The sequence below is a fragment of the Bos indicus x Bos taurus genome, chromosome 8, assembly GCF_003369695.1.
Source record: "Bos indicus x Bos taurus breed Angus x Brahman F1 hybrid chromosome 8, Bos_hybrid_MaternalHap_v2.0, whole genome shotgun sequence".
NCBI lineage: Eukaryota > Metazoa > Chordata > Mammalia > Artiodactyla > Bovidae > Bos > Bos indicus x Bos taurus.
In genome coordinates, this window is record NC_040083.1 from 79,258,669 (window position 1) to 79,278,021 (window position 19,353).

Here is a 19,353-nt window from a genome sequence, read left to right on the forward strand (position 1 = left end):
CATGAAAACTACAGACTAGAGGGACAGAAAGCAGATCAGACAGGGCCTGGGGAGGACTATCAAGGGGCACAAAGAAGCTTCTTGGGGTGATAGACGTGTTCACTGTGTTGATACTGCGGTGGTTTCCTGAAGAGCCACTCGTGTCAAAACTAGTGGGACCGACTTTAAATACGTGCGGGGGCCTTCCCTGGTGGTCCAGGGGTTAAGAATCCACCTTCCAGTGCAGGGGACGCAGGTTCGATCTCTAGTTGAGGAGCTAAGATACCACATGCCACGGGGCAATCAAGTCCATGTGCCACAACTGGAGAAAGCCTGCATGCTGTGACAAAGACCCAGTGCAGCCAAAATAATTGAATATGTGTAGCTTACTACATGTAAATCACACCTGATTAAGGCTGTTTAAAATACTAAGTATAAGAAAGGCTGCAGGCTGTATGCCATCCCTGAGGACAGACCAGCAGGTCATCAGCTCTGAGAAACCCCGGCAGTCAACTGACCCATTTAACTTAGTGTAACTCTGCGTTTCCCCTATTAATATTCTTAGAAGCTGGTTTGGAATTAGAGTTCTAGACCAGCACTGCTGGAAAGGACTATAATTAATATAAGCCACACAGATCATTTAAAATTCCCTAGAACCACATTTTTTAAAAGTAAATAAAACCAGGTGAAATTAATTTTAATAATATATTTCACTTAACCCAACAGATCTAAAATATGATCATGGCAACACAGAATTAATGTAAAAAAAAAAAAAAGAATGAGATATTTTATACTTTTTTTTTAATACTAAGTCTTTGAAACCTGGTGTGTATTTTACAGTTGTAGCACATCTCAATTCAGATGTTAAAGAGGAATTGGGACTTCTTGATCTGAATTTAGATTTCATAATATATACAATTAAAATAATACTGGTATAAGCGAGTTGTCCCAAAGATACTTAAGCTTCCCAATAACTGAGACAAGTATCAGTTTTAATTTTAAATTGCAGAAAAGTAAACAAAAATTAAAACTCCAGTTCTTCTGTCCCATGAGCCACATCACAAATGTTTACTGCCCAAACGAGTCCCACATAGTGGGTCTCAGGGCTACTATTCTGGAGCCCAGTTCTAGACTGACCTTCCCATCTTAGAGGTGGAAAACTGAGGCTGAAGGCGCTGAGTTCCTAACTAGGGGCACAGGCGAGACCAGGGTCAGGTCAAGGATCACAGGCCCCAGTGCTCCCTTCACCAGGTAGTAAGGCTGCAGTGGCCCCTCTGGCCCCTCTGGTCACACCACACAGAGGGGCTCACCCCATCTCCACCTTCTCCACTGCTGCGGAAGGGCCCAAAGAAAAACAAACTCTGGCTGCCAAACTGAGTGAGAGCAGCAAAGATACGCAATTAAATTGGGCTGAATCACTTTTATATAAATTTCATGAAGAAAATCTGAATTCAGGAAACCCAATGAAAAGAGAGCATACGTATATCATATATACATAATATGTATATATATAAAACAGACGACACACGTATCATTTATATATTTCTTAATGTATCACAAAATAAGAATCTGAAATCTCCTCATAACAGCTTGCAATGTATTCAATAACACTGTAAAAAGATAAAGACATACAGTTGGCAAAAAGAATAAAGATTACTCAATTACTCCAACACTACCCATCATTAGGGCTTCCCTGGTGGCTCAGTCAGTGAAGAACGTGCTTGCAATGGAGGAGACCTGGGTTCGATCCCTAGGTCAGCAAAATCCCCACTAGAAGGGAATGGCTACCCATTCCAGTATTCTTGCCTGTAGAATCCCACGGACACAGGAGCCTGGCGGGCTACAGTCCATGGCGTTGTGAAGAGTTGCACATGATTAAGCAACTAACACTTTCACTTTCTACCCATCATCATATTTTGATAAGAGACCCCAGAATAGGATGGAGCAAAGTTGGGTTTTTCCCAACAAACCTGACATCTGGTGTAAAGTGGGGAGTGGAACTTACCTTGCAAGGTTCTGATGAGCCTCTCGCCTGTGGTGATATTATTCACTAAAACGGCCTGCAAAGAAGATAAACATGTAAAATGAAACACTGACAACCCGACAACTTAGAAAAGCCCTGACGGGACGTGACTGTGGGAGAAAGGCTGGGGAGTAGCCCCTGCCCCAGCCCCCCGGTATGAACTTGGATGCCTGGGGAGGAGTAGTATCGGTGTCCCACCACCAGCCTGCAGCCCAGGCAAGGGCGGGCGGCTCCTCTGGCTGTCTCCACTCCATGCCTGCAGAAACAGCAACTCCACAGTAACTGCGGTCTCTCTCTGGGGGAACCCAGGTACAGTCCGTCTCAACCAGAAGTTAAAACTGGCTAGGGGTGGGTGTTCGGCAACCGCTCCACCTGCCTGACAGTCAAAGCTATGGTTTTTCCAGTAGTCATGTATGGATGTGAGAGTTGCACCATAAAGGAGGCTAAGTGGCAAGGAACTGATGCTTTTGAACTGTGGTGTTGGAGAAGACTCTTGATAGTCCCTGGACTGCAAGGAGATGAAACCAGTCAATCCTAAAGGAAATCAACCCTGAAATACTCATCAGAAGGACTGATGCCTGAAGCTCCAATACTTTGGCCACCTGATATGAAGAGCTGACTCACTGGAAAAGACTCTGATGCTGGGAAAGACTGAAGGCAAAAGGAGAAGAAGGCAGCAGAGGATGAGATAGTCGGATAGCATCACCAACTCAATGGACATGAATTGAGCCGACTCCGGGAGATAGTGAAGGACAGGGAGGCCTGGCGTGCTACAGTCCATGAGACTGCAAAGAATCAGACACGACTGAGCAACTGAACCACTGCCACCACCTGTGAAGCCTCCTGATCCTTTCTAACTTCCAACATTCCTCCTTCCATCCAGACTGCAAGCTCAGGGGATAGAGGGGGTCACCCCCAGCTAGCTACATGTTGGGAATGCCCACAACAGAGGACAAAGCAACGGAGGCCTCAGGAAAACAAAGAAGAACACAAAAAAGTAAGCATGTGATCGCGGGGCTCAGTGTAACCAGCAGCCTGTACACAGGCACAGAGTCACCACCAGGTGCCAGGTGGCCCCAGGGCGCTCCACACCTCAGCCCTGTGACCCTCACACAGCTGTGTGAGGAGGCAAAACACAGTCCCACTGTGGGGGAAAGGAAACTGAGGCACAGGTGGCTTTAGAGACTTGATTTCACGTGGCCTTCTCAACAGCAAACAGGCATAGCCCAAGTCCGAGCCTGGCAGGCCTGCCCCAGAGATGAAGCTCCTCCTCACTGCACGCCTGCCAAACGGGGATCTGACCCCAGCAGGACTGCAACCCAGTGACAAATGGGGATCCAAACCCCAGCAGGACAGTGATCTAGTGACTGTACCTGGTGCTGTACCCTGAAGGAGAGGTGACATCAAACAGCAGTCTGCATCACCCAGGTAAGTGATCTTTTGTACACAGAGCTAAGTAGGCCACAACATGAAGTTTCTTACTGTGTCATAATCAACAAAGTTTGTCGACCAGCTGGCTGTTACCTGAAGACCGGCTTCTGCCCCATTCCTGGGTAAAGGAGGACAATGACGCCCTCCCGGCACCCTTCTGTGCTTCCATTTCCTGATGGATCTCTCTGTCCAGCCCTCAGTCTTTCTTTGTCCTAGACTGGGCTTTCTAGAAGAAGGTGTTTATGAATACAAGGATGCACACCTAGAAACAAAATCTGGCCAAACGATTCTGGTGTTTATTTCAGGAGGCACAACAGGAAACAAGTCACAGTGATACCATCTGTACAATTAATCTCTCAGGGAGGGAACATCACAACCGTGGCCCATCACCTTCCATGTGGGCCAGCGGGGAGTCATATTCACACAGCTCATAGCTCCTGCTACTCTCAGAAAAGGCTTGCACATCTTCTGTTAAAATGGCAAAAGATGGCCCCAAGACCCAGCAGTCCCACTTTGAGATATATACTCAGAAGAACACAAAGCAGGATCTTGAAGAGATATCTGCATCCATGTTCACAGCAGCACCACGAACTGAAGCAACCTAGGATCCCTCAATGGATGAATGGATAAAGGAAATGCAACATATACGAACAATGGAACAGTACACAGCCTTTAAAAAGAAAGAATGTCACATGCTACAACATGCACGAACCTTTGAGGACATGCTAAGCCCGTGACTAAGTACAGACACTATGGAGAACAGTATGGAAATTATTTTAAAAACTAGAAATAGAAATACCATACAACCTAGCAATCCCATTCATGGGCATGTATCTGGAGAAAACTATAATTCAAATACGCACTCCATTACACACTGTAGTACTATTTACCTTACCAGGACATGGAAGCAACCTAAATGTCCATAAACAGAGGAATGGATAAAAAAGATGTGATACATACACACAATGTAATATCACTCAGCAACAAAAGAGAACAAAGTAATGCCATTTGCAGCAACCTGGATGGACCTAGAGATTGATATTGAGTGAAGTAAATCAGACAAAGAACGACAAATATTATATGATATGGCTTATATGTAGAATCTAAAAACAGAGGTGCTATTTTTCAGTTGCTGAGTCACGTCTGACTCCTGTGACCCAGCGGACCGCAGCACACCAGGTTCCCCTTCTCCCAGTCCTTCACTACCGCCCAGTTTGCTGAGATTCACTAATGCAATCACTGGATTGCATCAGTGATGCTATCCAACCACTTTGTTCTCTGCCACCCCTTTTCCAATTGCCTTCAATCTTTCCCAGCATCAAGGTCTTTTCCAGTGAGTCAGCTCTTCACATCAGGTGGCCAAAAGCATTGGGAGGGATAAACTGGGAGACTGGGGCGACATATACACACTATATAAAACAGATATTAAGAACCTGCTCTACAGCCTAGGGACTCCACTCAATACTCTGTAATGGCTTATGTGGAAAAAAATCTTTAAAAAAAGAGGGGATCTATGTGTATGTATAACTGATTCACATTACTGTACACCTAAAACTAACACTATATCGTAAATTAAAAAAAAATTTAAAGAAAAAAACAAAAATGTGGCACATACATACAATGGAATAGTATACTACACAACCTTTAAAAAGAATGTTACATGTCAAAATGTAGGTGAACCTTGAGGACATCATGCTAACCTAATCAAAAAAGGGCAAGCACTATATGATTCTATTATATGCACAGTGTCTAAAGCAGACAAAATCATGAAAACATAAAGCAGAAAGGTGGCTGCCAAGGGCAAGGGGTGGGGTAGGTTGGACAGACTAGTGTTTACTGGGCATAGACTCAGCGCTGCAAGGTGAAAAAGTTCCAGATACTTCCTGCACAACAATGTGAATATATTTAACACAGCTGAACTGCACCCTTAAATCTCTACCCTGCATAGTTAACAAACCACCTTCCCGCTGAATATCAGTGATGAAAGAGGACACAAAAAGAAAAGGGGCACTTCAATAATTATATGCTGATAATTCCGAAAGCCAACGTCCTGGGCAAATCATTTCTACAACAATTACGGCAATCTGACTTGTCCCTCCTCCACTCATTACCCTTCGGTTCAGTTCAGTCGCTCAGTTGACTCCGACTCTTTGCGACCCCATGAACTGTAGCATACCAGGACTGGAAAAGGTCAGTTTTCATTCCAGTCCCAAAGAAAGGCAATGCCAAAGAATGCTCAAATTGCACTCTTTGTGTGCAAAGAGTGCACACACAAAGAGACATGGAACAACAGACTGGTTCCAAATAGGAAAAGGAGTACATCAAGGCTGTATACTGTCACCCTGCTTATTTAACTTCTATGCAGAGTACATCATGAGAAATGCTGGACTGGAAGAAACACAGCTGGAATCAAGATTGCCAGGAGAAATCTCAATAACCTCAGATATGCAGATGACACCACCCTTATGGCAGAAAGTGAAGAGGAACCAAAAAGCCTCTGGATGAAAGTGAAAGAGGAGAGTGAAAAAGTTGGCTTAAAGCTCAGCATTCAGAAAACGAAGATCATGGCATCCGGTCCCATCACTTCATGGGAAATAGATGGGGAAACAGTGGAAACAGTGTCAGACTTTACTTTTGGGGGGGGCTCCAAAATCACTGCAGATGGTGACTGCAGCCATGAAATTAAAAGACACTTACTCCTTGGAAGGAAAGTTATGACCAACCTAGATAGCATATTCAAAAGCAGAGACATTACTTTGCCAACAAAGGTTCGTCTAGTCAAGGCTATGGTTTTTCCTGTGGTCATGTATGGATGTGAGAGTTGGACTGTGAAGAAGGCTGAGTGTTGAAGAATTGATGCTTTTGAACTGTTGGAGAAGACTCTTGAGAGTCCCTTGGACTGCAAGGAGATCCAACCAGTCCACTCTGAAGGAGATCAGCCCTGGGATTTCTTTGGAAGGAATGATGCTAAAGCTGAAACTCCGGTGCTTTGGCTACCTCATGCGAATAGTTGACTCATTGGAAAAGACTCTGATGCTGGGAGGGATTGGGGGCAGGAGGAGAAGGGGACAACAGAGGATGAGATGGCTGGATGGCATCACTGACTCGATGGACGTGAGTCTGAGTGAACTCCGGGAGTTGGTGATGGACAGGGAGGCCTGGCGTGCTGTGATTCATGGAATCGCACAGAGTCAGACACGACTGAGCGACTGAACTGAACTGAACTGCACTGAGGCCTCCCTGTCCATCACCAACTCCCGGAGTTTACCCAAATTCATGTCCATCGAGTCAATGATGCCATCTAGCCATCTCATCTTCTGTCGTCCCTTTGTCCTTCTGCCCCCAATCCCTCCCAGCATCAGACTCTTTTCCAATGAGTCAAGTCTTCGCATAAGGTGGCCAAAGTACTGGAGTTTCAGCTTTAGCATCAGTGCTTCCAATGAACACCCAGGACTGATCTCCTTTAAGATGGACTGGTTGGATCTCCTTGCAGTCCAAGGGACTCTCAAAAAGTCTTCTCCAACACTACAGTTCAAAAGCATCAATTCTTTGGCGCTCAGCTTTCTTCACAGTCGAACCCTCACATCCATACATGACCACTGGAAAAACCAGAGCCTTGACCAGACGGACATTTGTTGGCAAAGTAATGTCTCTGCTTTTTAATTTGCTATCTAGGTTGGTCATAACTTTTCTCCCAAGGAGTAAGCATCTTTTAATTTCATGGCTGCAATCACCATCTGCAGTGATTTTGGAGCCCCCAAAAATTAAGTCTGACACTGTTTCCACTGTTTCCCCATCTATTTCCAATGAAGTGATGGGATTAGATGCCATGATCTTCATTTTCTGAATGTTGAGGTTTAAGCCAACTTTTTCATCTCCTCTTTCACTTTCATCCAGAGGCTTTTTGGTTCCTCTTCACTTTCTGCCATAAGGGTGGTGTCATCTGCATATCTGAGGTTATTGAGATTTCTCCTGGCAATCTTGATTCCAGCTTGTGCTTCTTCCAGCCCAGCGTTTCTCATGATGTACCCTGCATGTAAGTTCAATAAGCAGGGTGACAATATATAGCCTTGACGTACTCCTTTTCCTATTTGGAACCAGTCTGTTGTTCCATGTCCAGTTCTAACTGTTGCTTCCTGACCTGAATATAGGTTTCTCAAGAGGCAGGTCAGGTGGTCTGATATGCCTATCTCTTTCAGAATTTTCCACGGTTTATTGTGATCCACAGTCAAAGGTTTTAGCATAGTCAATAAAGCAGAAATAGATGTTTTTCTGGAACTCTCTTGCTTTTTCAATGATCCAGCGGATGTTTGCAATTTGATTTCTGGTTCCTCTGCCTTTTCTAAAACCAGCTTGAACATCTGGAAGTTCATGGTTGACGTATTGCTGAAGTTCCATCCAAAATAAAAGTCCTTACTAGAGTTTGCAACTGCCTGAGGGTTTAGGAATTGCTGCAACTTGATATATCTGAAGATATTTCTGTCTCCCGTGTGACTTTATTCTTCCAAAGAAAATATATTTTAGTTATCTCCCCCAACCTACTTCCTGATGCATGGAAAAACAGTCTCCATTTAAGTAAATGAGAAAAGGATCATAAAACTCCACTGAGAACTTTATGTATGCAGTTTTATATTTACTGAAAATCTTGTTGAATCATTTTCAGGGAAACTATGAAAACGCTTTTAGTTTTTTGAGGGGTTCAAAATAAAGGAAAAAAAATCACCAGCATTAAACAAAATTATGTTTAAATTAATTACATATTGCACCCTAAACAGCCCAGATGATTTTCGCATTTTGGTAAAGAGTGATTTTACAGGAGCTGGACTTCCTGGTCTGTGTGACCTGTTTCCTGGGAATTCTCAGCAGCAGACAAGGAAGCAGTAAGTGCCACCAAAATTCAATTAGACACTAGCTCAGAAGGCCTTGGAATGAATCGCTCATAAATGAATGTATCATAGCCATTCTATTTCAGAAGCAAGTATAATTGATCAACCTATTTCTCCATTAGATTCCTAGGAAAATAACCTCAACATTCCATAGTAAACTTTCAAAGCAATAAGTCTGCAACAGCTTACCATGTTCCGAAAACCTGAAACACGCACACCAGGATGGTGCCAATTTAAAGAATCAAACAAAAGGGAAATAACAAGCATTGACAAGGGTGTGGAGAAACTGAAAACCTCCCAGCCAGATGATGAGAATGTAAAACGGTGAAGTCGCTGCAGAAAACAATTTGGCAGCTCCTCACAAAGTAAACAGGGGCTTCCCTGGTGGCTCAGCGGAAACGAACCCACCTGCAATGCAGCAGACTTGGCAAGAGATGCGAGTATGATCTCTGGGTTGGGAAGATCCCCTGAAGAAGGGAGTCGCTACCCCCTCCAGTATTCTTGTCTGGAGAATCCCATGGACAGAGGAGCCTGGTGGGCTTCAGTCGATGGGGTCACAAAGAGTCATACACAACTGAGCACAGCACACAGCTGCAACTAGAGAAAAGCCTGCACAACAGTGAAGACCCAGCACAAACAAAAATAAATAAATAAAACTAAGGGGAAAAAAAGCTAAATACTTATTATACAACCCAGAAATTCTACTCCTACGTATATGACCCTAGGTAGACTGTCCACGGAATTCTCCAGGCAAGAATACTGTAGTGGGTTGCCATTACCTTTTCCAGGGGATCTTCCTGACTCAGGGATCGAACCTGGGTCTCCTGCATTGCAGGCAGATTCTTTACCACCATCTGAGCTACCAGGGAAGCCCAGGTATATACCCAAGAGAACTGAAAACACATGTCTACACAGAAATTGTCCACAGATGGTCACAGCAGAATTGTTCGTAACAGCCAAAAAAGTGGCAACAACCCAAATGTCCAAGTGATGAATTAATAAATAAAAGTAGTCTATCCATATAGTGGAATATTATTCACTCATAAAAAGAAACGAAGGAACTTCCTTGGCGGGCCAGTGGCTAAGACTTGCACTCCCAATGCAGGGGGCCTGGGTTCACTCCCTAGTCAGGGAACTAGACCCCACGTGCCACACGTAAAGATCCTGCATGCCACAACTAAGACCCGGCACAGCCAAGTAAATAAACAGATAGGTATTTTTAAAAAGAAAGAAAGAAGTACTGACACACTCTAAAAGGCTATATGCCCAGAAGAGGCACACCCACAGAGGAAGAAGGTAGATGAGCGGTTCCTGGGGGGCTGGAAGGAGGAGGGGTGTGGGGAGGAGTAACAGTCCACAGGCCCACATTCCTTCTTGGGGCGATGAAAACATTCTGCAATTAGAGAGTTTGCACAACATTAGTATGCTTGCACAATACTGTGCGCATACTAAAATCCGCTGACCTATACACTTTAAAATGATTAAAAGGTGTGTGCTTTATGTTATGTGAATCTATCCCATTTAAAAGAAAGAGATGAAATTAAATATTAACATTTAATCTAAATATAGCCAAAATGTCATTTCAAGATGTAATCAACAAAACAGTATTAATGAGATATTTCACTTTTTTCTTTCACTCTAACACATTTTTACGCTTAAAGTGCATCTCAATTGGGACTTCTCAGTTCTCAGCAGCCACCTGTCCATGGAGATAGCACAGTCCCTGAGCAATAACAGGGGAGAAGAGAGTGTACCAGCATCAGTTAAGTGCCAGTCAGTGATTATTTATTTATGGCATCTTGATAGGATTACACACTCACACCAGCACCACTCACCACAACAGACAAGCTGTCGCCCAGACGCTTCAAGATTATGGTGCCTGTGGGCCAAATGCTGGTCCTCTGAACAGGCATGTTCTCAGAGAAACCACGGCACAAGCAGTAAGGTGACGTGTCCAGTCCAACACCCTACAGCTGACGTAAGTCATTGTTGTGATTTAAAGTATCACGTGCAGAAATGTGAACACCGGCTGGATATCTGATACTAAGAAATTATTGGGAATTTTGGCTAGGGTAGTTACGAGAAAAAGATGATCCCACATTTTAGAGATACACATTGAAACAAGAATGATTCAAACCGCATGAGGTATAGTCACTGAATTTTGATGCTGGACACTGAGGGTCCATTAGATCACTCTCTCTACTTTTTCATGTTTAAACTTTCTATGATTAGTCTACACACGGTACACACTAAGATTAGTCACTAAGTCGTGTCCAGCTCTTTGGGACCCCATGGACTGCTGCAGGTCAGGCTTCCCTGTTCTTCACTATTTCCCATATTTGCTCAAACTCATGTCCATTGAGTCAGTGATGCTATCTAACCATCTCATCCTCTGTCGCCCCCTTCTCCTGCCTGCAATCTTTCCTAGCATCAGGGTCTTTTCCAGCGAGTCTGTTCTTCTCATCAGGTGGCCAAAGTATTGGAGTTTCAGCTTCAGCATCAGCCCTTCTTGTGGCACTGCCAGTAACTAAAACTGAAAAGCAAAGTTAAGAACAAATCCTTTTTCAAACTTTTTAAGTACAAGGCTGGTTTTAGTGGAAAAGAAAGATGAGTTAGATGTTGATGAGATGAAATTAACTTTTTTTTTTTTTTTTGCCACGCCTCACAGCTTGCAGCATCTCAGTTCTCTGACCAGGGATCAAACCCAGGCCGTCACAGTGAAAGTTACTAGTTCTAACTACTGGACAATCAGAGAATCCTGGAACTTTCATTTTCTGAGTGGAATCTAGAGAGGTTCAAGACCTTTTAGAGGTACAGATACTTCCTGTTTGTTACTTCTTACCTGTGGCCCCTTGTATCCGAGGGTGCCACACCCGCAACTGGTTGAACCCAGGACGTGAGGGCTGGCTGCATGCAGCCACTCGACACGTACAGCCTGAGCACTGCAGAGGTTGGCATCCACAGGGCGTGTGGGAACCAACCCCCATGGACACCCAGGGACAATTCAAATTCCACTCCCCCAACTGAGTCGTCTTATCACAGTATATATAGCTCCAACAATTTATCAGCTATCATAAGGTTTCTGAGGCGCATAAAGGGATAAAAGAGAGGAACAAGAAAGAAATAAGTAGAGAGATTGAGAGCAACAGAAAGAAGATGGGGGAGGGTGGTAATTTTTTTGAAGAAAATAAAAAGACGTGGAAGGAGATGGAAGGTTCCGTGGATTCTGGTTTCAGGTATGCTACAAATCTGCTTTATCTTTGGCCACCTCACGTAACTTCTCCTGGCCCCAGCTTCCAACTGGAACCTACCAGATGGACCTGCGACATTTAATGGGGGCACACCATGCACACGTGAAGGTGGGGCATTCTTTACTTTACAGGCTCTCCATATGGCAGCATGTTCAGCAGCCCTGCTCCCCTCACCCCTCCCCAAACCAGCAGCACCCTCACCCCCGCAATGTGCGTCACCACCAAAAAGAGCCCTGCCCCCTACATTTCCCAATGGCCCAGGGCAGAGGCCGGAGGGTTCACCAGTGAAGCAGAAGAAATCCTCCACAGCCTGGCCCATGTGAAAAGGGAGTGCCTCAGCCTACCCGGACCCCACCTCTCCACCACAGGCCTCTGCCGAAAACCACAGCCCAGAGAGGCTAAATGACAGCGGACAGGAAGCAAGCACCAGCAGGAGGAGGCACTTCCCTCTGAGTGAGGCATGAGGAGAAGCTGTGAGAAACTGCTGACTAACTAAGGGAGACGGATACTCACCCACAGCTCACGCACATCCAGAGGAGGCAGGGCCACTGAAAAGCAGGCTGTCTTCCCGCCCAGGGGCCACTGAAGGACCCCAGGACTCAGCACACCTGATCCGCCTGCGCAACGTGAGGTCTGCACACCACTGCCCCAGCTCCCCCATCAGTGGGGAGAAGGCCAAGCAGGGCCCCCAAAAAAGACATGAGGGAGACGGGGAGAGGTGTGCAGGGGCAGGTGGGCAGCAGAAGGAGGCTGAGTCCAGACCACAGGGAGGAGCTGAGAGACAGATGGGCACAAGTGTTGAGGTCAAGACCTACTCTTGGGAGTTTAAGAGACCCAGGACACTATACAGTATGAGAACTTGGGTTATTCAAGGTGCAGAAACGGTTTAAGGGCACATGAGTAAGAGATTAGTGAGTGTACATGTGTGCGTGTGGGAGCAGTGGTATAAGAACGTGAGTGTGCTGAGTGAAGTAAGCCAGACGCCAAGGCACAAACACTGTGAGATCCTGCTGAGTGGGTGCTGTGAGCAGTCGAGTCCACAGACACAGAAGGCAGGACCACAGACACCACACGGGGAGGGGGGTGGGGGGGAGGACACAGAGGCAGTGCTTCACACGGACAGAACTTCCGGTGGGAAGATGAGAAAGCTCTGGAGTGGGATGGTGGTGACAGTCGCATAATGATGTGAATGTACTTGATGCCAATGAACTGCTCGCTGAAAAATCGTTAAAATGGTTGTTCTTACATTAAGTACATGGCAACCCACTCTAGTATCTTGCCTGGGAAATCTCAAGGACAGAGGAGCCTGGCAGGCTACAGTCCACAGGGGTCCAAAGAGTTGGATAAGACTGAGCAATGAATACTTTCACTTTTTCTTTCAAAGCAGGACAAATGGCTAGACTGCTTGACATTTGTTGCCTCCTTTTCAAAAGACAGAATCTTCCACAGGAAGCAACTCATAGAAACCACCACTGCTATGATTGAAGGGAGCAGCCCTCACCTCAGGTCCAAACAGGAACAGGAGCCACACGGCCTGGGGCTCTCACCACCCAACAAAAACCTCTACTATGCATCACTCACAACAGGAAAGTCCTAGAAATGCAGGATATTTTCATGCCACCTGCCTCAAATAATGCTTTCCAGAGCCTCCTCAGGACCCACATCACCCTGTCACAGAGGATAAACCTGCGGCTCAGAGGCCACCTCGACAGGGACACAGATCACACAGGTGAGTGACAACACGGGGCCAAGGCACGTGGAACAGGACCCGCCTCCCTCCACCTTCTACTGCCTCTTCTATTGAAGCTTTTCTCTTCCTGGACACAGAACAGTTCACGTGTTGCCAAGTCCCCTCTCCCATCATTCCATTTCACTTCTTTGTTAGGTTAGGAATGACACAGGAAGTGTATTTCCACCACAAAGGAAAGAAACATTACTCAAACAATTTTCTTTGCACTATAGTGGTGTTAGTCGCTCAGTCATGTCCTCCTCTGCTACTCTCTGGACTGTAGCCTGCCAGGCTCCTCTGTCCACAGAATTCTCCAGGCAAGAAAACTGGAGTGGGTAGTCATTCCCTTCTCCAGGGGATCATCCAGTGTCCGTTTTCATATTTTAACAAATTAGTGAAAAATCTCAACATGTCATAGCAGATACATGACTGCAAGAAACCAACCTAGAAAGAATGTCACAGACAAAACTATGGAAAAGGAAACCACTCCTGACTCTCACTTTTGGCGAGTGAAAATGGACACAGTGGCAGGAAGCTCAACCTTCCCTGAACAAAGTGCTACTCGGTAATTCAGGGCCTTCCAGACTCTTCCTCCAACCATCTCAGATATCAGGAAATTAGTACCTCAACTGCCTTTAGGATCACCACGTGGCTATGGGGCAACAACTAGTCAGAAGACCACCCAAGTTCTCAGTAAGTCTTCAGACTCACAAACATTAACTGGCTTTCTGACAAAATAAAAGAATGAACTGAGCCACTCCGTGCCATTCTCAAAGGAGTCGACACAGATCTTTACAACAGAATCTCTGTTAGCTTTTGCCAAAACTAACTAAAACCTGAGGCTCCGTTTCCAGGGAGGCACCTTAAAAATCTGTTTTATATGTACGCATACATACATCTGTACAAAGAAGACAGTATTTCACTGGGTGCTTGTGTGAGGATTATCTGTACCCAGACAAATGTGGTGGTTTAAAAATAACCACTCAAGTTCCTGACATCACCCCCCTAGAATGGAGTCTAACTTCTACCCCTTCCACCTGGTCTCGCCTTAGTGACTTGCTCCTAACAAATGTACAGGAAGTGACCCTGCACACTTCTGAGGCCTGGCCACTGAAAGGTGTAGAGGGTTAGCGTAACCCTGAATTTATGTCCACCCAGAGCATGGCAATGAACCTGTTAACAACCTCGTTTAGAATCAGGGTCTGAACAGATGTAAGTTAGTTGTAATAATGTTGGAGGGAGTGGGGGGAGCAGGGTGGGGGTGTGGGCCCCAAATCAGAATGACTAAAGAGGTGAAGAGACACAGACACAGAGGGAAGATGGAGGCAGAGACTGGAGTAGTGTGTCTGCAGGTCAAGAGATGCCAAAATCTGCCAGCAAACAAGAAGCTACAAAGCACCAAGGCTCCATAGAGCCTTCGAGGGACCATGGCCCTGCTGACACCCTGATTTTGGACCTGGAGCCTCCAGAACAATGAAGGAATACATTTTCATTTTAAGGCATCCAGTTCCTGGTATTTATCTTGGCAGCTCTGGGAAACTCCTGCAAAAGATTATAGCTTCCTCCCCTTCATTGTTGGGATCCTCACCCTGGGAGCCCAGCCTCCATGCTTCAGGGAAGCCCCCAGCCACGTGGAAAGTCACATGTAGGTGCCGTGGCCTCACAAGACCCCTCTGAAGTCTCAGTTCCCTGACCGCAACACATGAGCGAGGGAACATTCAGGCGACTCCACCCCAAGCCTTCAAAGCACCCCGGATGTGGAGTGTGGAGTAGAACAAGCTGTTCCCTCTAGGCCCTCCCAAAGTGCAAGTTGTGAACAAAATAAATGTCTGTCATGCTTTTAAGACACTGTGTTTGGAGGCAATTTGTTATCCAACAATAAAAAACAGGACAACACATATACGTATAATCCTGTTCATCTGACTCAAACACAGATCTTCAAAACATGGTCCCTTATGCCAATCAGATGTCAAGGCATTCTACAAAGGTCCCTTTCAGCAAATATTTATGAAGAATCCTCTTGTCTGGAAGTACACCCCTGCCTTCCTTCCGAGGGGAAGGTCACCTCAACATCCCTAAGATAACAATGCAGAATAAGCCAAGACTTCCTGGGTCCCTTTAAATGGTGTGCAAAAACTAGGAGTGTTAAAACATGTTTACTGTTTAAAGAAGCCACCTTATCTACAATTTTCATGGCACATTACATTAACAAAAGTTTGAACACAATCATAATTTATACATACTCCAAATAGATGGGGAAACGGTGGAAATGGTGACAGACTTTATTTTTGGGGGCTCCAAAATCACCAGATGGTGACTGCAGCCATGAAATTAAAAGACGCTTACTCCTTGGAAGGAAAGTTATGACCAACCTAGATAGCAGATTAAAAAGCAGAGACATTATTTTGCCAATAAAGGTCCATCTAGTCAAAGCTATGGTTTTTCCAGTAGTCATATACGGATGTGAGAGTTGGACTATAAAGAAAGCTGAGCGCTGAAGAATTGATGCTTTTGAACTGTGGTGTTGAAGACTCTTGAGAGTCCCTTGAACTGTAAGGAAATTCAACCAGTCAATCCTAAAGGAAATCAGTCCTGAATATTCACTGGCAGGACTGATGTTAAAGCTGAAACTCCAGTACTTTGGCCACCTGATGCAAAGAACTGACTCATTTGAAGAGACCCTGATGCTGGGAAAGATTGAAGGCGGAAAGAGAAGGGATGACAAAGGATGAGATGGTTGGATGGGATCACCAACTCAATGGACATGAGTCTGAGTAGGCTCCAGGAGTTGGTGATGGACAGGAAGGCCTGGCATGCTGCAGTCCATGGGGTCGCAAAGAGTCGGACACGACTGAGTGACTGAACTGAACTGAACTGAACTGAAAGTGTAGTATTTTTTTTAAAGGTTCTCAGTGGTTAATCTCCAAATGATGGAATTACAGGTGATTTTTATTTTTATATTTTCATAATTGTCTTTTAAAGTATTTTTTATATTTTCATAATTCCCAACCCAGGGATTGAACCCTGCTCTCCTGCACTGCAGGCAGGTTCTTCACTGCTGAGCCACCAGGGAAACCTAATTGTCTATAATAAAAATATTTTGATAATTAAGAAAAAGACAATTTCTTTGAAAGCTACTGAAAGCTGACATATACAATCATTTCTTGTTTTAAAACAAAGCTGAATATCCCTACTAATAATATACAACTCAGGAAATGAGCTTCTACCCAGTTATATAAATGCACATGAACTTGTGTAATTGCATTTATGCAATCAAAGTGAATTAACCATACCTATTCATGCAACAGGAATGCAGAAAAGAAAGAAAATGAAAATGACAATCCAATCTCAAAGGATCAGCTGAAGTCTCATTGGAAGTATTTACCATCAACCAGTCAGAGTCTGTGGGATCTGGTTCAAATCATCAGGACAGAGAACCTGACTGGCCAGCTGCAGCTCTGGGAATGGGCACACTTCACTGACCCAGGCTTCTCCCTGCTTCCAACAGGCTATGGCTCCTGAAAATGGAACCAGCCAGGAAAGCACAAAAAAGAAAAAGTAACAGCACCACACTGGTGAGCAAGGTGGAAACAGATAATGAAAATGTAATAACACCATCCAGCAATTCAGCTTTTAAGTTTACCTCTAAAAAAACTCTTTCGATCCACAATGACAAATTTGATACAGTGCAAACATTCACATATGTATTATCTTTAATATATACACTGACACAATGGTTTCACCAAAGAATATTAAATAATATAATAATACTCTAATATTTTAAAAATTTTTATGTGGGTCATAACCAGCAAATTATTACTCCCAGCTCATTAATGGGTCCCCAAACTGTAGTCAGAAATGTACTGAAAGCTTAGAGAAACTCACACGTGTCAAGGGAGCCCTGCAGAAGCAGCTAGTTCTCTGCAACAGCCAACACTAGAAACAAGTGACGGGCCCAGTGCAGAGGGTGGGTAAGCTGCGGCACATTTATACAAAGAAACAGGGCACAGTGGTGATAATGGACAAACTAGATTTATATACCAAGAGCCCCTTCATGGATCACAGCCATGTCACACTGAAGGCACTTGCATAACTCAATGAAGCCATAAGCCATGCCATGCAGGGCCACCAAGATGGACAGGTTACAGTGGACAGTTCTGACAAAACGTGGTCCACGGGAGGAGGGAATGGCAAGCCACTCTGGTATTCCTGCTTCAAGAACTCCATGAATAGTATGAGAAGGCAAAAAGATATGACACTGGAAGATGAGCCCCCCAGGTCAGAAGGTGTCCGGTATGCTACTGGGGCAGAGTGGAAAGCGACTTACTAATAGCTCCAGAAAGAATGAAGTGGCTGGGTCAAAGCGGAAACGATGTTCAGTTGTGGATGTGTCTGGTGGTGAAAGTCAAGACTGAAGCTGTAAAGAACAATATTGCAGAGGAACCTGGAACGTTAGGTCCATGAAACAAAGTAAATTAGACATGATCAAGCAAGAGACAGCAAGAGTGAACATTGACATCTTAGGGATCAGTGAACTAAAATGGATGGAAATAGGTGAATTTAATTCAATTGACCATTATTATCTATTAGTGCGGGTAAAAATCCCTTAGAAGAAATGGAGTAGCCCTCATAATCAATAAAAAGAGTCTGAAATGCAGTACTTGAGTGCAATGTCAAAAATGACAGAATGATCTCAGTTCATTTCCAAGGCAAACCATTCAACATCACAGTCATCCAAATCTATGCCCCAACCATTAATGCAAAAGAAGCTGAAGTTGACTGGTTCCATGAAGACCTGCAAGACCTCTTGGAACTAACACCAAAAAAAGATGTCCCTTTCATTACAGGAGATTGGAATGCAAAAATAGGAGAGATACCTGGAGTTACAAACAAGTTTGGCATGGAATACAAAATGAAGCAGGGCAACGACTAACAGAGTTTTGCCAAGAGAACATACTGGTCACAGCAAACATACAGCACAAGACATGACACTACACGTGGGTATCACCAAAACCAGACTGATTTTACTCTTTGCAGCCAAAGATGGAGAAGCTCTATACAGTAAACAAAAACAAGACCTGGAGCTGACTGTGGCTCAGATCATGAGCTCCTTATTGCAAAATTCAGACTTAAATCGAACAAAGAAGGGAAAGCCACTAGACCATTCAGGTATGACCTAAAGCAAATTTTTTATAATTATACAATGTAAGTGACAAATTGATCCAAGGTATTAGATCTGGTAGACAGAGTGCTTGAGGAACTACAGATGGAAATTTGTTAACACTGTAGAGGAGGTGGTGACCAAAACCATCCCTAAGGAAAAGGAAAGCAAGAAGGCAAAGTGGTTGTGTAAGGAAGCCTTACAAATAGCTGAGGAAAGAAGACAAGTGAAAAGCAAGGGAGAAAGGCAAACATACACCCAACTGAATACCGAGTTCCAGAGAATAGCAAGGAGAGATAAGAAGGCCTTCTTAAGTGAACAACGAATAGATAGAGGAAAACAACAGAACAGAAAGACCAGAGATTTCTTCAAAAATACCAGCAATATCAAGGAAACATTTCATATAAGGATGTGCACAATAGAAGACAGAAACAGTAAGGACCTAACAAAAGCAGAAGAGAGTAAGAAGTGGCAAGAATACACAGAAGAACTATATAAAAAAATGTCTTAATGACCCAGATAACCACAATGGTGTGGTCACTCACCTACAGCTAGACATACTAGAGTGTGGACCTTAGGAAGCATTGCTATCGACAAAGCTAGTGGAGGTCACAGAATTCCAGCTGAGTTTTTAAAATCCTAAAAGATGACGCTGTATGAAAGTGCTGCACTCAATATGCCAGCAGATTTGGAAGACTCAGCACTGGCCACAGGACTGGAAAAGGTCAGTTTTCATTCCAATCCCAAAGAAGGGCAATACCAAAGAATGTTCAAAAAGGAAAAAAAAATTAAAAACAGAATATAGAAAGGCCAGAGGCTCAGAGTAACAGGCAATTCTTCCTAAGGAAAAAAAAGGTCAGATTTTCAGGTAATAACAGATACACACAGGGGTG

General features: G+C 44.4%; 1 protein-coding gene across 5 annotated transcripts in view; it reads right to left on the bottom strand.

Moving 5' to 3' along the window:
* Positions 1–19,353, bottom strand: part of GOLM1 (golgi membrane protein 1) — a 59,982-nt gene that overhangs the window by 25,900 nt on the left and 14,729 nt on the right. For all 5 annotated transcript variants that reach the window (XM_027550152.1, XM_027550153.1, XM_027550151.1 and 2 more), the window contains exon 4: positions 1,985–2,039. In XM_027550152.1, coding sequence (XP_027405953.1) covers positions 1,985–2,039 — 55 coding nt within the window. The remainder of the gene's footprint in view (positions 1–1,984; positions 2,040–19,353) is intronic.